The 23,499-nt window shown below is 37.9% G+C and overlaps 1 protein-coding gene across 1 annotated transcript in view; it reads left to right on the forward strand.

Moving 5' to 3' along the window:
- robo2 (roundabout, axon guidance receptor, homolog 2 (Drosophila)) overlaps positions 1-23,499 on the forward strand; it is a 557,168-nt gene that overhangs the window by 476,067 nt on the left and 57,602 nt on the right. The window contains 6 exon segments of the mRNA XM_048160953.1: positions 2,880-3,000; positions 3,338-3,476; positions 11,781-11,917; positions 13,668-13,679; positions 16,350-16,474; positions 17,938-18,109. Coding sequence (XP_048016910.1) covers positions 2,880-3,000; positions 3,338-3,476; positions 11,781-11,917; positions 13,668-13,679; positions 16,350-16,474; positions 17,938-18,109 — 706 coding nt within the window.

Consider the following 23,499-nt stretch of genomic DNA (forward strand, 5'->3'; position numbering starts at 1 on the left):
AGCGGGAAAAAATCAGAATTGTGAGAAATAAACTAGCAACTGTGAGAAAAACGTCAAAATTGTGAGAAATAAACTAGCAACTGTGAGAAAAACGTCAAAATTGCGAGAAATAAACTCGCAAGTCAGAATTGCGAGAAATAAACTCGCATTTGCGTTAAAAAAAAAAGTCAAAATTGCGAGAAATAAACTCGCAATTGCGGGAAAAAAAGTCAGAATTACGAGAAATAAACTCGCAATTGCGGGAAAAAAAGTCCGAATTGCGAGAAATAAACTCGCAATTGCGGGGAAAAAATTCAGAATTGCGAGAAATAAACTAGTAACTGTGAGAAAAAGTGAGAATTGCGAGAAATAGCCTTGCAATAGTGGGAAAAAATCTGAATTGTGAGAAATAAACTAGCAACTGTGAGAAAAAAGTCAAAATTGCGAGAAATAAACTCGCAATTGCGGGAAAAAAAGTCAGAATTGCGAGAAATAAACTCGCAGTTACAGGAAAAAAAGTCAGAATTGCAACAAATAACCTCACAATTGCGGGGAAAAAAGTCAGAATTGCGAGAAATAAACTAGCAACTGTGAGAAAAACGTCAAAATTGCGAGAAATAAACGCGCAAGTCAGAATTGCGAGAAATAAACTCGCATTTGCGTGAAAAAAAAAGTCCAAATTGCGAGAAATAAACTCGCAATTGCAGGAAAAAAAGTCAGAATTGCGAGAAATAAACTCGCAATTGCGGGAAAAAAAGTCCGAATTGCGAGAAATAAACTTGCAATTGCGGGAAAAAAAGTCAGAATTGCGAGAAATAAACTAGCAATTGCGGGAAAAAAATTCAGAATTGCGAGAAATAAACTAGTAACTGTGAGAAAAAGTGAGAATTGCGAGAAATAACCTTGCAATAGTGGGAAAAAATCAGAATTGTGAGAAATAAACTAGCAACTGTGAGAAAAAAGTCAAAATTGCGAGAAATAAACTCGCAATTGCGGGAAAAAAAGTCAGAATTGCGAGAAATAAACTCGCAGTTACAGGAAAAAAAGTCAGAATTGCGACAAATAACCTCACAATAGCGGGAAAAAATCAGAATTGTGAGAAATAAACTAGCAACTATGAGAAAAACGTCAAAATTGTGAGAAATAAACTAGCAACTGTGAGAAAAACGTCAAAATTGCGAGAAATAAACTCGCAAGTCAGAATTGCGAGAAATAAACTCGCATTTGCGTTAAAAAAAAGTCAAAATTGCGAGAAATAAACTCGCAATTGCGGGAAAAAAAGTCAGAATTACGAGAAATAAACTCGCAATTGCGGGAAAAAAAGTCAGAATTGCGAGAAATAAACTCGCAATTGCAGGAAAAAAAGTCAGAATTGCGAGAAATAAACTCGCAATTGCGGGGAAAAAAGTCCGAATTGCGAGAAATAAACTAGTAACTGTGAGAAAAAGTGAGAATTGCGAGAAATAGCCTTGCAATAGTGGGAAAAAATCAGAATTGTGAGAAATAAACTAGCAACTGTGAGAAAAAAGTCAAAATTGCGAGAAATAAACTCGCAATTGCGGGAAAAAAAGTCAGAATAGCGAGAAATAAACTCGCAGTTACAGGAAAAAAAGTCAGAATTGCAACAAATAACCTCACAATAGCGGGAAAAAATCAGAATTGTGAGAAATAAACTAGCAACTGTGAGAAAAACGTCAAAATTGCGAGAAATAAACTCGCAAGTCAGAATTGTGAGAAATAAACTTGCATTTGCGTGAAAAAAAAAGTCAAAATTGCGAGAAATAAACTCGCAATTGCGGGAAAAAAAGTCAGAATTACGAGAAATAAACTAGTAACTGTGAGAAAAAGTCAGAATTGCGAGAAATAACCTTGCAATAGTGGGAAAAAATCAGAATTGTGAGAAATAAACTAGCAACTGTGAGAAAAAAGTCAGAATTGTGAGAAATAAACTCGCAATTGCGGGAAAAAAAGTCAGAATAGCGAGAAATAAACTCGCAGTTACAGGAAAAAAAGTCAGAATTGCAACAAATAACCTCACAATAGCGGGAAAAAATCAGAATTGTGAGAAATAAACTAGCAACTGTGAGAAAAACGTCAAAATTGCGAGAAATAAACTCGCAAGTCAGAATTGTGAGAAATAAACTCGCATTTGCGTGAAAAAAAAGTCAAAATTGCGAGAAATAAACTCGCAATTGCGGGAAAAAAAGTCAGAATTACGAGAAATAAACTCGCAATTGCGGGAAAAAAAGTCTGAATTGCGAGAAATAAACTAGTAACTGTGAGAAAAAGTCAGAATTGCGAGAAATAACCTTGCAATAGTGGGAAAAAATCAGAATTGTGAGAAATAAACTAGCAACTGTGAGAAAAAAGTCAGAATTGTGAGATAAAGTCCCAATAAAGTCCCAATTACCTTTTAATTGTTTTGTTCCATGGCAGAAACAAGCTTCCATAGTTAACTGCATTAGTAAGCATGAACTAACAATGAACAATACTTTTACAGCATTTATCAATCTTAGTTGATGTTAATCTCAACATTGCCTAAAACATTATTAAAATAAAAAATATATATATTAGTATTTATATTATTATTAATTAATTAACTAACATAAGCAAAGGTTAGCGCATGCTGTAAAAATATATTGCTTGTTTATTTAAGTTAACACACCTTATTGTAAAGTGTTATCATTTTTTGCAACAAAGAAAGCCTTATTTGAGGTGTGGAATATTGGTTAATGATCTGGCCTTATAATGATCTGACAATTATAGCTTCAAAACCAGCAAAAGGTGAATCATAAACCACATCTATTTTGCCCTTGAGCAAGGCACTAAAGAGAGAGTTTCGTAGTAACTTATCTCATGAGGTGTTGCAGAGACTGTAACATTCCAGTGTTCTCTGTCAGATCCGTGGAGGGAAGCTGATGATCTCGAACACGAGGAAGAGCGACGCTGGCATGTACATCTGTGTGGGTACCAACATGGTCGGCGAGAGAGACAGCGAGACGGCCCAGGTCACTGTGTTTGGTACGTGCCAATTCTGATATCTGACATTCAAAACCACAAAAAGTCTTTAAAAATATCACAAAATGTCTGAATCATGCCAGGAAAATGTTAACAAGCAGGTTTGAGTGTTTCAATTTCTCCATCATGAGAGAATGTGTCATGTTTAATTCCTCTGTTATGCTTGTGTCCTCAAGTTAGTCATAAAACATGCTGGGACACAAAAGCGTATCATACCCTTACACAATAACACAAATCTCTGTGAGAGCTTCTGTTCGGTGTATGACTCAATGCTGAGTCACAGCGAGTGAATGAGGTCTCCGCGTCCCTTATGTCCTTTTCTCGTCTCTGTGTCTTTCAGAGAGGCCCACGTTCCTACGGCGGCCCATTAACCAGGTGGTTCTGGAGGAGGAGGCGGTGGAGTTTCGCTGTCAGGTGCAGGGAGACCCACAACCATCCGTCCGCTGGAAAAAAGACGAAATTGATGTCCCCCGCGGGAGGTGAGACGGGGACACGCTGGCAGAGACGTCTGCCGATCTAAAGCATTATTTCAAATGTCTACTCGTATAGCCATCTGTGATGTAGGTGTTGAGCTCCATGCTGGGGCCCATTTTCAGAAACACGCGAGCTCTGTCGTGAGGCCCCCTGCAGATAATATAAGCCTCATTGGTTGGTGTTCTTTTGCTCCGTGCTGAGGCCCTGAGGTAAAGACAGGTGAGACTGCAGGTGGACCGGTGCAGGTGAGGCTCTGGCACAGCAAAAGAGAAGTTAGTCACCCTCAGGCCTCTCCATTCAAACTGTGATAGTGAGATAAAGAGAGGGAGAGAGGACGAGAACACTTTTGACAAAGATCATCCTTCAGGCGAGACAAAAAAAAAAGAAAAAAGATTTAGTCACGGACCAGATACATTGTGTCTAAAGCAATAAATCTTGGATCAAATTCGTAAAAGAACACAAGATTTGATAGGAAATGATCACAAGACTGAGAATGTTCATATAATTGGATAATATTACTAATATTGCTCATATTTTTCAACAAGGATGCATTAAATTAATCTAAATTGACAGTAAAGTCATTTATAATGTTGAAAAAGATTCAAATAAATGCTGTTCATTGAACTTTCTTTTCATCAAAGAATCCTGAAATATGTATTAGTTTCCACAAAATCTTAAAAGGTTAGTTGACCCAAAAATGAAAATTATATCATTAATTACTCATTCTCATGTCCGTTCCACACCCATAAGACCTTTGTTGATCTTCGAAACACAAATTAAGATATTTTTGATCAAATCCGATGTCTCACTGAGACCTCCATTGCCAGCAAGACAATTAACACTTTCAGATGCCCAGAAAGCTGCTAAAGACCTATTTAAAACAGTTCATGTGACTACAGTGGTTCAATCTTAATGTTATGAAGTGACAAAAATACTTTTTGTGTGCCAAAACAACAAAATAACGACTTTATTCAACAGTATCTAGTAATGGGAGCTTTCAAAACACTGCTTCATGAAGCTTTACGAATCTTTTGTTTCAAATCAGTGGTTTGGAGCATCTATCAAACTGCAAAAGTCACGCCCCCCAGTGGTGAATCGTTGAAATTTCGAAACACTTATGATGTAACGAAGCCTCGTTTACTGAAATCACATGACTTTGGCGGTTTGATACATGCTCCGAACCACTGATTCGAAACAAAAGATTTGTAAAGTGTTAATTAACTTGCTGTCTATGCAGGCCTCACTGAGCCATCGTATTTTATCAAAAATATCTTAATTTGTGTTCCGAAGATGAATGAAGGTCTTACGGGTGTAGAGCAACATGAAGGTGACATAAATGACAGAATTTTCATTTTTGGGTGAACTAACCCTTTAAGCAGCACAACTGTTTTCAACACTGATAATAATAAGAAATTATTCTTAAGCAGCAGATCAGCATATTAGAATGATTTCTAAAGGATCATGTGACACTGAAGACTGGAGTAATGATGCTGAAAATTCAGCTTTGTATCACAGGAATAAATTATATATAGTACAGTCCAAAAGTTTGGAACCACTAAGATTTTTAATGTTTTTAAAAGAAGTTTCGTCTGCTCACCAAGGCTACATTTATTTAATTAAAAATACAGTAAAAACAGTAATATTGTGAAATATTATTACAATTTAAAATAACTATTTTCTATTTGAATATATTTCACAAAGTAATTTATTCCTGTGATGCAAAGCTGAATTTTCAGCATCGTTACTCCAGTCTCCAGTGTCACATGATCCTTCAGAAATCATTCTAATATGCTGATCTGCTGCTCAAGAAACATTTAATGTGTACAATTGTACAAAATATTTGTGTACAATATTTTTTTTCAGGATTATTTGATGAATAGAAATTTCAAAAGAACAGTGTTTATCTGAAATCTAATCTTTTGTAACATTATAAATGTCTTTACTGCCACTTTTGATTGATTTAATGCATCCTTGCTGAATAAAAGTATTCATTTCTTTAATTTCTTTTCAAAAAAATAAAAATAAAAATTCTTACTGACCCCAAACTTTTGAACGGTAGTGTATAATGCTACAGAAGCTTTGTATTTCAGATAAATGCTGTTCTTTTGAACTTTCTATTCATCAAGGAATCCTGAAAAAAAAAAGTACATTGAAAATAATCATAAATGTTTATTGAGCAGCAAATCAGCATATTAGAATGATTTCTAAAGGATCATGTGACACTGAAGAACTGGAGTAATGATGCTGAAAATTCAGCTTTACATCACAGGAATGAATTACTTTGTCAAATATATTTAAATAGTACACAGTTATTTTAAATTGTAATAATATTTCACAATATTACTGTTTTTTTCTGTATTTTTAATTAAATAAATGTAGCCTTGGTGAGCAGATGAAACTTCTTTTAAAAACATTAAAAATCTTAGTGGTTCCAAACTTTTGGACTGTACTATATATATATATATATATATATATATATATATATATATATATATATATATATATATATATATATATATAAAGCTGAATTTGATATTATTATTATTATTATTATTATTAACATAGTATATCCAGTTATGTTATATTATAATTATATTTTATAATATTGCTCTTTTACCTTATTTTTGATTAAAAAAAATTGCAGACTTGGTGAGCAAAAGAGACTTCTTTCAAAAACAATAAATACATCTTACCAACCCTGAACTTCTATAAATGGTAATGTATATGTATGAAAGATTACCATATACTTGACTTAATTTCAGGTGTTTTTATGGTATTTCATGCTTCTTCTGAAAATACCATGGTGCATGGCCACAAAAACACGGTGTGACCATTTTACCTTGTTCAAAATCCCAAAGTAAAACCATGGTACTTTTTGATTTGATGAAATATTCTATTTAAAACAGCATCAACGATCGAGACAGCTCCAAACAAATGTGTGTCCACAGCCAGCAGATAAGGATGCGAACAGCGGCTGTGTTTTTTTTTTTTTTGAGTGCTATCATGCCTTGTTTGTTTGTCTGTGTCTGTGATATGGTACAGGTCACCGGGCCACATGCTCTCACAACAAGCACGCAGACAAAATAAACCATCACGTCTCTGTGTACTTTTCCCACATTCCCCATATCTGCACAGATTTCAAACTACTCCTGTTCAACAATTCTGAAAGGCCATTGCTTTCATAGTTTCGGACTATGAATCATATCAGAATATGCACTGTAATATGGGCTCTAAAACCAGCGCGGTTGAATTTTTATCCGTTAATTATTAGTTCATTGACGTCATTCGTTACAATTATATTCTGTTCTGTAAGTGTCCAAATGCTACACGTAATAAACTCAAAAAGATTAATATATAGCCTAATTACTTTACCATGTTCCTTTCATCAGATCACAAATGTCGTTCCGTGCGTTTCCGTGAAGACTTTTCTTGGTTTATTAGTTTTGTAAGAAACAATTAGATTAATCTACATTATTCAGCTGTCAGTTAAAACATACATAGTAATTAATTCAGCGAGTGCGACAATCAGTGTATCTGTCAGGTAATAATTCAACACGCTTCTTCTCTTTTCTTTCCAAGAAGCATATCGAGAAATTAATTAGGTTTCCAGAAAGAAACAATGACAATCTAATAATTAAATAACTCACAGTCGCGCAGCACGTAATTACCACAAGACCCAGACTAGACAAAACACGTGCTCTTATTTTATTTCCTGTCGCTGAAACGGCAGATTATTTTAATTTTGACATTCTCAGCCGTCGCCCGTTGTGCAGAGTCACTTGTATTTTCTCTCTCGTGATTATGTAGATGTCTGACTTCAAAGAGCTGGCGTATGTGGTAGATAACGGGTTGGCAACCAGTTGACCTTCAGGTTATACAATCACACAGACGTGCACATGCAACGTATTAACCCACAGCGCAGTGTTTTAGTTACATTTAAATGCTGAAAACCGCATCCGATCCAAACGCCAAATCTTTTTCTTGTCAATTTTGAATTCTCTTACAGAATTTCACAAGCTTCTTTGCTGTCGGGATGCCTGTGCTGTTCATACAGAGATGAGATATGAACTCATTAGCTCATCAAAGTAACACCAGGCCATTTGGCGCAGACTTTCACAGCAACTCTGAGCTCCAAGTACGAATTAACAAGGAAAAGACACTCAAAAGCTGTGTCTGCAAATGTTTACACCCCAAATCTGTCAGCAACGCATGCCGCGTAATATGTGTGTGTGTTGTTTAGAGACCAGTGGAGTGTAGTGTATCCTCAGCATTGCCTTGCTTCATGTGTAATTGCATTCCTCTCCTAATAGAGAACAGATCCAGCTCAGAGAGGAAGCACATACAGAGCGCTACTGTTTCTGTGTGTGTGTGTGTGTGTGTGTGTGTGTGTGTGTGTGTGTGTGTGTGTGTGAGAGAGAGGGAGAGAGAGAGAGAGAGAGAGAGAGAGAGAGAGAGAGAGAGAGAGAGAGAGTGTATTTCTCGTTTTTACCAGGCTCGTTTCATGCAATATTTAGTCTTAGTGGTTGAAAATCTGATTAGCATCTTGTTTATGTTGTTTCTTTAATCTCCGTCTCTCTCTCTCTCTCTCTGTATCCAATCATGTCAGACTTTGCCTCAGGCTCTGTCAGAAAGACACTTGATACATCGGAGTGTTTAGCTTCTGTGAAGTGTCATTCTCCTTCCGTTTTCATTCGAACAGTATCAGCTTTATTCTCCAAAACCTGACTTGAACCTGGACTATGACATTACATATATGATTAAACTTTATCAGGACATTCCTATTATAGGGCTGTCAAGTGATTCAAATTTTAACCTAATTAATCGCAAATTAATTGCGCATCAAATTTGGCTGAGAGATTACCACCAGCTTTAGAAAGAAATATTATATTCGATTCAACATAGAATTTATTACACATAACCTTTTAGGCTACAACAGCCAAGATGTCATGAGGGTGAGTAAATTATGACAGATTTTTTTATTTTTGGGTGAACTACATCTAATGGGTTTTTATTAATATTTTTATTTATTTATTTATGAAATAAGACACTAAAACTACCAGTAGGTAGCGGTAAATGTCTAAATGAGTAAGTCATTGGGCCCTATCATACACCTGGCACACTGCGACGGCAATCGCGACGCAAGTGTTTTTTGCTTGTTTCAGCCCGCCGCAGTTATTTTCACGTCCAGCGCCTCGTTGTTTAAATAGCAAATGCACTCACGCCCATTTGTTCGCCCATGGGCATGCTGTTCAGGTGCGTTGTTGGCGTGTTGCTATTTTGAGGCAAATGAAAATTACTGCGCCATTGACCAACAAAAACCTGGTCTAAAGTCAATGGCGCTGTATTTTTTATTTTTTATTTTTTTTTTGTTATTTAAAAGACGTGTTAGTAATATGTGTACACTCTGCTTTTTACACACACAGGGACGCGCAGCAGCACACAAACATGCCAAATATTAAAAATAAAAGGATGTAAATAGCAATCCGCCATGGTGGAAGCACACCTGGTTGGTTTATTGCACGTTACGCCCAAAACACACCCGTGACTCCTTAAGAAACTATGTACAGCCCTTTTGGACCATGCACCTGGCACTATGACCATTTTTTGTCATTAAACTAGCAAAAGTGGATTTGGACTCACTGTAAGTGCATCTGCGCCATGGTCTTCAGACCATGCGCTTAGATCGTTAAAATAGAGCTCATTAAGTCATTCATTCAATTTGTTTGTTCGAACAGCAGATTGATTCAGAAATCAAGTAAACGGCTCTCTTTATGAATGGGCCATTTAATCATTGGTTCACCCCATTCATTCAAAACGCGAATTCATTCAGAAACACAGAAACACTTTTTATAGAATGTAATGTTACGTTATTTTTAAGTTACTTTTTTCTGGGCTGGGCTTGCTTGTTTGTTTTTTTAATAACAAAGAAAAAAGTTCTATTTTTGGCAAATGTAAAGGCCCATTCACACCAAAAGTGAAATGAATTAGCCTCAGGCTGAAAGAAATGCAAATTCATGCCTGTACAGTAGAGGGCGCAGCTCAAACTAAACTTTCAACTGTGCTGTTATTCTGGACCACAGAAGAATAAGACAGGGGAAGGAATTTCAACACTTGAACTTCAGCTTCAGCAACTTCAGCAAAAAATAAATAAATAAAAAATGAAACGTGATTTTAAAGGCATTGGTTAATAAACTGAGATTAAATACATAAAGTATATTTGTGCAATTTAACATATTTAATTATTGCAGGTTTGCATAATATTCTGAGTTTGCATTTCACTGTTTTCATTGATTTTGAGGACTACTGAATCTGTTTTTGTGCAAGTGAGATGAGTAAATGCATGTTCACATTTAGGCTGCGTCCGAAAACTGGAAAATGTTGCCTTCTGAGGACACATTTCAAGGTAGTAAGGCATCAAGGCACGTCCGAATCCAATGTTAGCTTCACTTCCTCTCTCATGAGATACCTTCCTCAGATCGATTTTTGAAGGAAGCATGGATGTATCCTTAGCTGCCTTTGATATCCCACAATCCTGTGCTTTCCATTCTGTGACAGTTGAGCTACAAAAATAAAGATGGCGTCCGAAAGTTGCGTTTGCTGCTCAGTTTGTGTATAAATGTACGATTTTGACCAACATATTTCAATTTTGATATCATTTCTATAGAGAAATTACTACTGTAATAATTAAATATTTGTTTAGTTCTCACCAAAGCTCACGCTATATTGCTGTAGATCATTAAACTCTAAAATCAATTTCGTGAGGTGCCTTCATGCACAAACGCTGCCGTACAAGTCATTCTCTTATAAGACAGCGAGGCAGCAAGACAGCTACCTAGGTTTTCGGACGCAGCCTTAGTCTAGATCTACAATAACCATCATGTTCACACACAACACCTCTGCACTCACTCACAATTCCTCTCAACATGGGGAGAGAACTGCCAGTCAATAAATGGGACAACAAAGTAACTTGAGTTACTTATTTGATAAAACTAACTCAGATGTTTTGTTGTAAATTTAAAAGTAATGTGTTACTTTACTAGTTACATGAAAAAGTAATCTGATTACCTAACTTGCGTTACTTATAATGTGTTACCCCCAACACTGATTGTAACTGCATTCTATAGGCTACATTATTTTGATATTTTATTTTTTTTAAATAAAGCAGCACACATTCTGTGAATTGGTTGTATATAAACAACAGTTTGCCGAAGAATAATTTTGGTCTTATTGGTCCTCATGTCAGGGATCCTGTCTCCTGCGCCACATGGCATGCTCTCTAAGCCCTGCTTCCTGTGGAAGGGCGGATCTGGAGTGACAGACAGCAGACAGAGTGTTGTCTAGCTGTCAGACCAAAAGCTCTATGGCACAACGCCCTCTCACACTTGCTCACAGACACGCATACACACTCCAGAAATCCCAATTATAGCAACCTACTACAAAGAAGACCAACCTGCAAGGCCTGTCAACTTCTCAACCTCACTTTCACCTCACACACATACTCACACACAGCTCATCACCTTTGGCTGTCAGTTTCCAGGACATAGTGCTCCTGAAGTACCTAGGAGCTGCCAGTGAGGTGCAGATCAATAAGGCTGGATTCTACATCTCAAATCCCCCTCTGTACTGTCTGACCTGGAATCGGCCTGTTTCTCTGATTAGCTCCCAGATACACCCACTTCTCTCTCACACACACATCGGACGCCTCATAAATATTGGAAGCATCTGCGGTTCCAGTTGAAAGCCTCCTCCTTCTCTGTAGAGTGTGTGTCATTGTTGAATAATTGATCTTTCGCTGTCAGCAATAAAAAAAATGCTGTGTTTCTATACAGTGCTCTTTATGAATATACTAGGTTTTCTTTATCTGGTATTCTAAATATCATCTGCTGTGGTGCATTGTTCATTTTAATGAACACAAATGTCATGGTTTCGTATTGGCTATATATCTAAACAATGACCGTTGATCAAATGTGAGTTGGTGATAATTTCTTATTCCATGGAATAATTTGGGTATGTCTTATGTATTGTAGTATACTCTGCCATTACTCCAGTCTTCAGTGTCACATGATCCTTCAGAAATCATTCTAATATGTTTATTTGCTGCGCAATAAACATTTTTTATTATTATCAATGTTGAAAACAGTTGTGCTGCTTATTTTTTTTTCAGTATTCAGAAGAAGAGCATATATATATATATATTTATTTATTTATTTATTTTTTTTTTTATTTAACTTGAATGGTAAAGTATACAATAGTACATACAGAAGTTGTTTCTAATTGATATACTCATCTTCTGTTCATATGTGTTTCAGGTATGATATTAAATATGATAAAGATGACTATGTGCTGAGGATAAAGAAGGCAGCAGCGAGTGACGAAGGAACCTTCACCTGTTTAGCGGAGAACCGAGTGGGCAAAACAGAGGCGTCCGCCACCCTCACGGTTAGAGGTCAGTTGAGTATCCAAATCTACCACAAAAGTTAAATCACACTGCTTACAACTTTAGACTCTGACAGGGTGGTTGGTTGCCTTCAAAAATGTGCATTTCATCAAACTGTTTCAAAGCAACTCATGCAATCAGCTTGGATGAATGCTTTTGATTGCATCATTGATTACTAATTACAGTTTTTGATTACTTGATTATAATTATTGATTGCTGAATTCCTAAATTTTGCCCCCTGCCCAAGGGGATTAAATCAATTAAAATAAATTAAAAAATAAATAAATTAATTAAAATATATAGAGAGATTTTTATTTTATTTTATTTTGTTTTTCTTCTTTGGCAAACAGAATCAAATTAGTGGATCTCAGAAGCCCAACAGTGTATTTATGCTGACCTGGGTAATTTGACTCTATCATAAGGTTTCCCTTTACTGGAAATCAATAGCGGTATAATGTATTTTGGTGGAGTCTCAGTCTAAAAGAGTGAGATAACCTCCTGACGGGTCTCAAATGAACTCCTGAAGTGTAATTTAGGTGTGGAGTGAGCTTGCCCTGAGCACCAATGCTTTTTATTATTTACACCCCCTAGAATGGAGACCACCAACCCCCCCCACACACACATAAACACACGCTATCTCCTCGGTTCCACTGTGGCACTCCAGCCCATACCAGCGAAACCATTTCACAGTTTACTGGTGCAGACCGACCCCGGAAAGCCCAGCTCAGCTGGGCAAGGTTAATAAAAAAAAATTTCTTCTTTTTGCCATAATCTCCCTCTCTCCCCTTCCACCTCTTCTCTGTCTCCCTTCTCTTCTCACCACATTAAATCAAATTGCTTAGATGCTCTGTGGTGGGCTTTAAAACCTCACATAGGGGTGTTTCGGTGGCCTTCAGGAGGGGGCTGAAGCTGCCAATGGGGACAGCCGTCAATTTTCAGCCCTTTTGAAAGCTGGATTTACAAGCGGACAGAGTTCAGCCGTGAAGGGATGTGTGGGGATGCAGAGTGGAGGGATTTTACACAGGCTCCCTTTCAAGAGAGAGAGAGAGATAGAGGAGGGAAGGAAGGAGAGGACAGCACTCTGAGCATGATTGCTCCCTCTTAATGTCAATATGGCATCAGCCTCCTCGACAGCTCCACTACCGCATTAAATATGAACTGCTTTTTTTTTTTTTTTTTTCGTCAGCTAGTTTCTCTTGGATATTCCGTCAATATTGTCCACATTCTGTCTTGCCGGCTCAGCTTCCTCACTGAGAGCTGTGTATATAGACCTCATTATTGCAGGTGAAGCAGAACTCATGGCCTGAATTTCATCCCGGACGAGCCCCCATTTTTAATGACTTCACATGAAAATAGATGCCTGTCAGTTAAGGAGGAGATAGAAGACTGCTGATTTTGCTTTTTTTTTAGCTCTCCACATGCTCACACAATAAAAATAAGCATTATATTATGTTGCCACTGGGTGGCGCTCGTCCGGATTAACTTTTTTTTTTTTGAAGATTTTGGTCCATATCGAAGTTGAAAAATAAAATACATTTCATTTCTCCTCTCCTCTTCCATCTATGCTGTGGAATCTGTTTCCACCGACCAACACAGTGCTGAAATGATGTGCCCAAAAAACACATTGCCATTGTTCATTCTGAATTTAATTTCTTTTGTTCTTAATTCTTTTCACTTTCTTCTTTGTACGTCCTTTATGTTTGTGTCTGTCTTTTGTTCATTTTTTGTTGTTTTCACTCCACCATTGTTGTGTCTTCAGCTCGCCCTGTCGGTAAGTACCCATCCCAGTCACTCCTTCATACTGCATGAATTCCCTCTGCCTTCTGTGCTTCTTCCTCCCTTCCTGCTACACACACACACACACACACACACACACACACACACATATACAATGTGGTGGCTTAACTCTTTAACTAACCTTGTAGAGGTTCAGTATTTCCTTTTTCTGCTTCAGTACTTCCCTTTCTCATCCTGATGAACTAGCTCTTAACTGAGGTAACAAAGTAGAGTTTTATCCCGTACTAACCTGTGGCTGTACTAACTACCTTTATTATAGGACTTGTGTGATAGTACTGCTAAAAAAAAAAATTTTACTAGATGAGTGTGATGAGTGTGTGATATTTTCTTAAAACTTGTGGCTTCTGCTTAATGGATATAATTCAGCAGCCCTTCCTTAAACACACACAGCCATCTGGAAATATATTTGGCTGAGTTGAAACACTTTGAAACTCTGTGTTCCAGTGGGTCTTCGATTAGTCAGTTGGTTTCTGTTTATTTTTCTGTCTGTGTGTGCATTTTAGAGAGATTTTTTCCTGTTGTTCTCATGTGTGTTTACTTACAGCTCTCAGAAGTGTGTTTAGTCGTGAACTCTCCAGTATGGAGCAGATGTGCTTTGTCATGAATTAAATATAGGAGCTGATCAGCTATTCTGCTCTTACAGGGCCGCGTTCTCCCTGCAGACACTTCCCACTGAAAAAAGCACAGCATGTGTATTATTCACACAACACACATGCATTAAATAATGTACCAGAGATGCAATGAAATGCAATCACAGTTTATTTATGAGTAGATTTGTTCTACTTTTTAGAACCCTCTGTGGAACAAATAGACTTGGGATGTGTCTGTGCATGAGTGTTTTTCTCCCATCTTGTCCAAAAAGGACTTTAACACTCAACTGCACAATGAAGTTGAGTGTCCAAGTCATTAAACAATCAATTTGAGTGAGCAGCATCGGTAAATGCCCATCTTTTATGCCCGCTCGCTCCAAAAAAAAAAAGAAAGAAAGAAAAAAAAAAAGAAAAGAAAAGCTCTGGAGTAGAATGAAATCGGGCCAATCTGTGATTTAAAGCCTTTGTGTGATGCCCAAACTCACAGAAGTGCCCGCGCCACCGTGCGCCCAGATTGGGAAGCCTGTAAATCTGCCACCATCTGTAACTTGCCTGAATGTGTCAGCCTTAGTCAAGTACAGCCTCACAAAAGAGGGATCAGCCATATAAATCACAAACACTTGCAGACTTCTCTTGTCCACAGTTGCCAGCTGCACAGGCAGTAGAGGGGCTCATTTAGGGATCAGAATGGAGGGGAGAGTGTTTTTCCACGGTCAGATCTTTTCTTTTTGTAAATGGGTGTACCGTGAGTAATGGTTCCCCTGCTAAACGAACTCAACTGTTTGGAGTCCTGCATCTAGATTTATTGTCGCGGCTGCAAGTATAAAACGAATACACTGTCAAAATGTTCAAATTACATGATAGTTGTTGTTTTTGGTCCAAATTCATGACTTTGTTGAACCTCAAGACCGAAAAAGTATCAACTTTTAACAGTAGTAAGTTCTGTTTATTTTTTGTTCGGTTAAAAATGATTGAATGTAGGGTCACAGTCCAGAGTTTCTAGCAGAAGAAAATCATTCTTTTATTTAGGTCATCTAAAACATTTATTCCTCAAAATAAAAACCTTTGCTCCATCCTTGAAACTCCCTAACTCTATGTTTTCCAGTGAGTGGTACTGCTAAGCAATAGCATTTTATCTTCTCACAAGCTCCAGCTGCCATTCCCTGCCTTTGAAGACTCTGACAAACCTTTTTTAGATGACTGGTGCCCTAACCTTCTCATTAAGGAGAAAGTAGCATTGACAAGGGGAAAGTTTGGATCCCTGTTCCTGAATTCTGATGCCATTTTAAGGTCAGGTTAGACAGGGAAAGCAGGAAAGATGGCACTTTTAATTGGATTATTTGAATGTGCTCTGCAGGAATGTTGGCTGAGTTTCTGTGCCGGGTGAGTTGAGAGGTTAAAAAATACTTTGCTAAGTATGACGCATAAGGCGGGAGAAAATTCTCGTTCAGTGAAAACTTGACCTAAGTCGGCACTTAGAATAGAGAATGATTTCCATTAAAATGCCAACAGCCAATTCGATGTTTTCCAAGCTTGTCCAGCTTGTGACCTCTGCTTGTCTTCAATACAGGAATAGAAACTGCTTTGTGTACTTAGAGTAAATAGAGTCGAGCATTTAAAGCCACTTACAAAAGAAGTGTCCACGCAGGTTCACGGTGTGGCATCCTCACATAGCTTCTCCTCTCCGTGTGTCCGACCGGAATGACCCACCCTTCCCTCTGGTGTTGTGACCGCAGCACGGCCGTGCCTGAAAGCTGCCCGTCATTCATTCAGTACCGCCATCTGCGGGCTCACCTGGATGAATGGCTTCCTGTGGTTGCTGTTGCTGTCCTTGCTGTTTGTGGTCAAAGCAAACAGATAAACCAAGAGGCCGAATGCTGTCGGAAATGGGCTGATGCATGGAAGCTCTGTCTCAGTGACCTTGGCAGTCAATGCCTGTGGATGCTTGACGTTCCCACTGACTGCCAGTGATCAGAGTGTGTGTGTGTGTGTCGTTGTGCATTTTTGTGTCTGAGGGTATGGTGTAATGTTCATGTCTTTGGTTTTTGACTCAGCTGCACCACAGTTCGTGATCAGGCCGCGGGATCAGATTGTGGCGCAGGGACGAACTGCCAGTTTCCCCTGTGAGACGAAAGGGAACCCACAGCCAGCGGTCTTCTGGCAGAAAGAAGGAAGTCAGGTAAGAGCACACTTTTCTCTCTTTAACCTACTCTTATTTTTTCGTTTGCTTTGGGCTAGTGGATGCTAAAGGGATACTTAGAATAACAGACAACAAAATGGGTGAACAAATCCCTTAAACTTATATTGAAGAAGTGATACAAGCCATAGCTAGGGGTCGGCCACCTAGAAACGACCCAAAAGACCTCAGTAACCGCATATCAGCATTCTGGCAACCACCTAGAACACATTAGCTTTGTATCAGTGGGTTTTAGCTTTGGTGAGCTTGTTGAAAGTACTTATAAAATGAGAAATGCAGGAGGAATTGAGTCTTAATCCCCATGTTAACTGCAGTATAACACTCTTAATTTTGTTGAAGCTTTGGGCTAGTGGTTAACATGCATGGTCCAGGGATACTGACAATAACAGACAACAGAACGGTTGAACAAATACCTTGGACTTATATTGAAGAAGGGATACTAGTCATATCTAGCATTGTAGCCGTTTTAGAGTTTTAGCATGAGCAAGCTAGTTGAAAGTATGCTATTTAAAAGTCTATTTAAATGGGAAATGTAGGAGGATTTGAGTCTTAATCCCAATATTAAATGCAATATAACACACTTGTCCTGTCTGTCTGTCCTACCATTCCTCTCTTAAGTAAGATATGAAGGTATTTGTTAAAAGGCGAAATTAAAGCAGTTATTGAGTCATTAGCACTGAGAGAAGCCTCTCAGTCACACTTGAGGATAATGGACCCAACATCTATCATGTGTGAGAGGCTAATTAAAAAAAAGAGCGAAAGAAAGAAAGAAAAAACATCATTTGGAGCATAATTTGGAGCATTAAAGTCATTAGGTGTAATTGAATCTGGCTAATGCCTTTCGGTTTCTGTCGGTCAGCTATGAGGACTCAGAAATCAAAAGAGAGAGAGAGAGAAAATGAAAGGAAGAGTGGAGAGATCTCAAGGATATAAAACCTGAGCTAAATGTGAGGGCTCTGTCAATGACGGCCATTAATGAACCCAGCTTGTTATCTTCCGTAATTAGCACATGGGCTAAACCAGCCGCTGGTGGTGAATTAGCTTTGAATCACCTGGCCTCCTCCCTTTGCAACAGATTTCATTTCAAACGAGACAGCCATGTCAGACAGAGTGAGTAAACAACGCAGCCCAAAGCAATTACTGGAGTCATTTGGACACAATGGATACTCACAGTGAGCTATACACATTCAGGGTTAGCATACTGGTTATCAAGAGCTCTATCTTCAATGAGCCACTGTGTTCTGCAATTTTAAATATTTAAAGTCACGCCGCCATAATTACTTTCGAAAATGGATCAGTTTAATAGTTGAAAATACTAATAATTTACCACCGCTAATGCAAAAATGTTTTCCCTGGTGTGTTTGAATGAAAGAATGGTGGGTTTCAGGTAGGGCATTTTCCCTGGAAATGCTCTTCACACTTTGTTTCTTGTTTTCTTTGTGTAGAACCTTTTGTTTCCAAATCAACCGCAGCAGCCCAACAGTCGTTTCTCGGTGTCGCCCAGTGGAGATCTGACCATCACAGCGGTCCAGCGGGCAGACGCGGGGTACTATATCTGTCAGGCCCTGACAGTGGCAGGCAGCATCCTGGCTAAAGCACAGCTTGAGGTCACAGACGGTAAGCACTGGGGTGAATTGGACCATGACAGGGCTTTGGGAATGTGGATGGATTCTTATGTAGCTGGTGTTTTATTCTGCTTCTTTGTTTTTAAATAACAAACCTATCCAGCCCATTATTTTTTATTGTTCAGCAACTTTCAAAACAGTCATGATTAAATATACATTTGAATTAATTTAAATAATTATTAGAATTAAATTATATATTTTGTAATATATTTTATAATTTTTTAAATTGTATTTTTGTGTTTTAATTTAAATATTTTTAGCAAAATAATATATATATGTGTATATATATATATATATATATATATATATATATATAGAATAAAAGATTTAAAAATCATTCCTTCCACCCATGATTTTTTGCTGACAATTTTGCATAAATGTTTTGCATTATGCAGCAATTTTGCAGCAATTTTAATATTTTAAATGACTTTGGTTAAGCTGGTTTAATTATTTCGCTCGCTATCATTCACTGTCGCTCTCTTTTCACCACTCTTTCATTTTCCCTCATTTATATGTCAGCCTACACTTTTCACACCTGACACAAACGAAGGCCTCAATATCCCCATACAAAAGTACTGGCAGAAAGATAAATGTCATATGAAAACCACTTCTGTTGCCTCTGGATCCACATTAAGAGCTGAATTGGAATGTGGCCTTGAGCTCTGCCTGCTCTGCATTGATTCTGCCTCACTATGTGAAATGAATAGCAAGCCTGACGACCCTGAATTCTGCTCGCGTTTGAATATTACAGGAGCACGTTTCTGTGAACTTCTCTTGACAGGAGGAAAACTTCATTTCAGCTCGAGAAGGGAGTGAAAACAGCCGTCCTTGAAAACTTCAGATACTGACGATGGAAATATTGCTTTGGCAACAAAGCATGTTTTGGGTTGTGTAAGAGTTTTTTTTTTTTTCTTAAAAGGAAAAAGTAGCAAAAGTCAGTTTCTATGAACTTTTCAACTACATCTTTAGTCTAACAGTAAAATGTAATTCTTTTAAAAGGTGACAGCTGTTATGGTTGACAGCAAAGCATATAAATTAACCGATCTTGTCTGAAAAACCGCATATGACCTAGACTGCCGTAAACAGCTCTTACTCAGAATGTAAGTGTGTGTGAGATGTTGTGTAGGATGACAGAGAAGAGGGATGACAGGAACGAAAGAAGAAGAGGGTCACGGCCACACCTGCGCCGGAGGAAGAGTGTGATTTAGTAGCTGTTAAGGTGGCAAAGGGAGCTGGACAGGTTCAAGGAGAGATCTGATGAAAAATGGCTGCTGCCAGACTGCACCAAGGCCTTCACGCTGTCCGAAACTGTCCCGTCAGATGAACACAATTCCATCATGTTGCTCCAACACTCATCGTATTGTGATGTATAAGTACAGTCTTATTACACTCACTGCGTAGTAGACTACAACATTTCTGTTAACCCTTAAATGCATGACTGTTTCGCCAATCATTCTTACATATTCGGGTCTTTATCGACCCGGATCTATATCTAACACGGAAGGATCTCTACCTGTCGCGATAGTATAAAACTTCTCTGATATTAGAGTAACAATTACAGAAGAATAAAATAAGTCGTATTTTGTTACCTTTTGGAGTTTGGAAGGGCTCAGTTTGAGCAGATGTTTTATGCCATCATCACTGTCCTCGTCAGAGCTCATTTCCCAGTAAATTCAGCAAATAATGAGCTAGTTTTATGTTTGAGGTCACGAATATGAGCCAATTCGCGATCTCAAACATATTCTCAGAACTATATAATTTTCAACATCTTCAAAATCAATACTTCAATCGCTAACAGCTTCACCAGATTCATCCTGTAACAGTTACAGTCATATTCGATGGCGTTCAGTACTTGCTCTGCAGTAAATCGCTGAGCCATTTCATGTTTTTCTTATTATTTCGTTTTCTGTCTAAATGAGTCGTTACTTCAGCATTGTGTTTCAGACATTGCCACCTTGTGGAATAAAGGTGAATTGCACTTATTCCGTCATCTAAAAATCAATTATTGTTCTACAGAAAAAATATACGTACACTCTTACACACCTCAGGTTGTTAGCGACCCTATACAATTTTTACAATAAATTAATACAAAAATAGGCATTCTTTTATAACTTTTTGATTTTTTTTACTTTAAAAAATGAACGAGGAGGAGGGTAGTGAATGACGTCCCGGGTCACTAAAGACCCGAGGTATGCATTTAAGGGTTAACACTCTATTTTTTAGCCAGTCATTTTTCCTCTGATTTCCTCTTGGAAACATCCCTGTATCAAATGTGCCCTTTCAGCAGTGATGGTGTTGCAACAGTGCAACTCTAAATACTAATTCTGTACAGAGGATGCAGCTTTAATCCAAATACAGCCATTATGCTTCATCAGTCTCTATCTGTCTGCACATGCATCTCTGGGGTTTATGTTGGCCTGATGGATGCGCCTGCAAAGCACTCTGGGGTTTAACCTCCGTGCGGGGTAATCCACATTGATGAATTAGGATGGCAACTCTTCATCCCTGAGCCCAAATGAGGCGTTCTGATGGAGATTTGGACAATATAAATACCATCCTTTATTCAGAGTGAGACGAATAGTAACGCAACAGAGAATGGAAGAAGACTGCATTTGAAGCTTTATTTAAGGGTTAGAGGTGCAGTCTGTAATTAGCACCCACCGGCTTTTTCCTCATTAATTCACACCTGCTAATTAATGTGTCCTCAGTGGGGCAAGGGACAGGACACGGCTGTGATTATTATATTATTATTAGTCAGAGAAATAAATGGTTGGTGCTTCTCAAGGGGCGTTTGATGCCCATTTGTACATCAGAACACATCAATAGGCCTGTGCCGCATTTATTATAATATATTATATATATATATATATATATACTGTATATATATTTACTGCCCTCCAAAAGTTTGGAAAGTGGGGTTTTGGACAATATTGGCATGAATCCTTTTTAATTTGTGATCATTTTGCACTGATAAGGGACTACAGTAACTACAAAAAAAACAAAAAACATATTTTATTATATAAACAGTTTATACATAGAAAAAAACTTAAATTTTCGATTTATCAAAATATCCACCATTAGCAGATATCTGACCTAAACTGGGTTCTAATTGGTTCATTGTATTCTAAACTTAATTCGCAATCAATTGTTGAAGCTATTAAGGTGTGCTGACCCAAAAATCTTTTACAAACCTGGGCCAAGTTTAAACCATTAACCAGGCATCACAGCTGGCAAAGGGGCATGTCTGACTTTGACATGTATATATTGCCATTATTATGTTATTGCTGGTCTTCAATGATAATGTCAAGTTACTTGTAATGTATTTGCACCAAAAAATGATAAGGATTTATGCTGATATCGTCCAAAACCACACTTTGCCAGGGGTGTTTATATGCATTATTATTATTATTATTATTATTATTATTATTATTATTATTATTTTAACATTATTTAGTAATGCTTTCTGCTACCCAAAACAATGCAGTTTTTACTAAAAAAAAAAAAAAAACGTAAGTTATTTATTTTTACAGATTTCCACAGATTTTCCCCTACTGTAAGCAGTAAAAAGTCTGTACACAATGAGATGAAATTGATGAAAAGCTTCCCATGAACACCCAAACATGAATAACCCAATATTTTAAATGTAACAAAACAAAAGTATTAAATAACTCTTATTAAATGTCCTCTAAGATGGTGGGTTCATGTTTTGAGAAGCTGTTTATGAGTCTGTCTTTGAGGACGTTCTCTTAGCCTTCATGAGATATTTAACCAACCACACTGGCTCTAATAGTCGGATGTATAGTAACGTATGAAATTTTACTCAGAGTCTGGTTCCTAAATAAAAGATCCCAGGCACTAAATGGAAGCTACAAAACCATGTCACTGCCACATCAGTGAGCTAGAAACCAAGACTCAGCGTTTCTCCCAGTTTTTCCCAGAATTCTTGGGGGGTTGACGCTGCCCTGTGGTGCAACCACAAAATGTGCATATAACCCTGATACGTCCAGGAATAAGGCAATCATGGCTTTATCCTGCCTTCCTGTGCCACACGAGCAAGGCCACAATGTTAATGTTTCCAGACACTTTTAATGATAAACATGTTCTCGCTGTCCTGTGTTAAAGCAACAGATGATGTAAGAAGGGCTGTTAGTGTCACGATGTCATAATCTGTGGAGAATATTTTTCTAGATGGACAGTCATCCTAATTGCAACCAATGTCCAATGTTTCCATTTCAGTAGTAAAATTAGAAACCAACTCAAAAGCCATGGCCTAGTTATTAACACATGAGCTGCAGACTTGTTGAGTCATTGCACTCACACAGGAAATGTTTCAGATCTGGCCTGGGTTGTGTTCCGGACACATTCTCACTCTCTCTTCCTAATTATTTCCTGTCTCCTCTCTGCTGTCTCTTTCCACATCCCAGTTTGTATGCAATTCCATAAATAGTTGTGTGCAATATAATAGACATCAGAATACGTGACATCCATCCATCCATCCATCCATCCATCCACAAAGTATACAAATTGGGATGCCTCACTTCTAAAACAGTATGAACAACACGTGGACTTAATTATTGTTCTTTCCTTCATCCATCCATCCATCCACAAAGTAAACAAATTGGGATGCCTCCCTTCTAAAACTGTAGGAACAACACATGGACTTAATTCTTGTTCTTTCCTCCATCCATCCATCCATCCATCCATCCATCCAAAGTATACAAATTGGGATGCCTCCCTTCTAAAACTGTAGGAACAACAAATTGACTTAATTATTGTTCTTTCCTCCATCTATCCATCCATCCAAAGTATACAAATCGGGATGCCTCCCTTCTAAAACTGTAGGAACAACACATGGACTTAATTCTTGTTCTTTCCTCCATCCATCCATCCATCCATCCAAAGTATACAAATTGGGATGCCTCCCTTCTAAAACTGTAGGAACAACAAATTGACTTAATTCTTGTTCTTTCCTCCATCTATCCATCCATCCAAAGTATACAAATCGGGACGTCTCCCTTCTAAAACAGTAGGAACAACACATGGACTTAATTCTTGTTCTTGCATCCATCCATCCATCCATCCATCCATCAATCCTTCCATCCACAAATTATACAAATTGGGATGCCTCCTTTCTAAAACAGTAGGAACAACACATGGACTTAATTCTTGTTCTTTCCTCCATCTATCCATCCATCCAAAGTATACAAATCGGGATGCCTCCCTTCTAAAACAGTAGGAACAACACATGGACTTAATTCTTGTTCTTGTATCCATCCATCCATCCATCCATCAATCCTTCCATCCACAAAGTATACAAATCAGGATGCCTCCCTTCTAAAACAGTAGGAACAACACTTGGACTTAATTCTTGTTCTTTCATCC

Source organism: Megalobrama amblycephala, linkage group LG16, assembly GCF_018812025.1.
Source record: "Megalobrama amblycephala isolate DHTTF-2021 linkage group LG16, ASM1881202v1, whole genome shotgun sequence".
Classification (NCBI taxonomy): Eukaryota; Metazoa; Chordata; class Actinopteri; order Cypriniformes; family Xenocyprididae; genus Megalobrama; species Megalobrama amblycephala.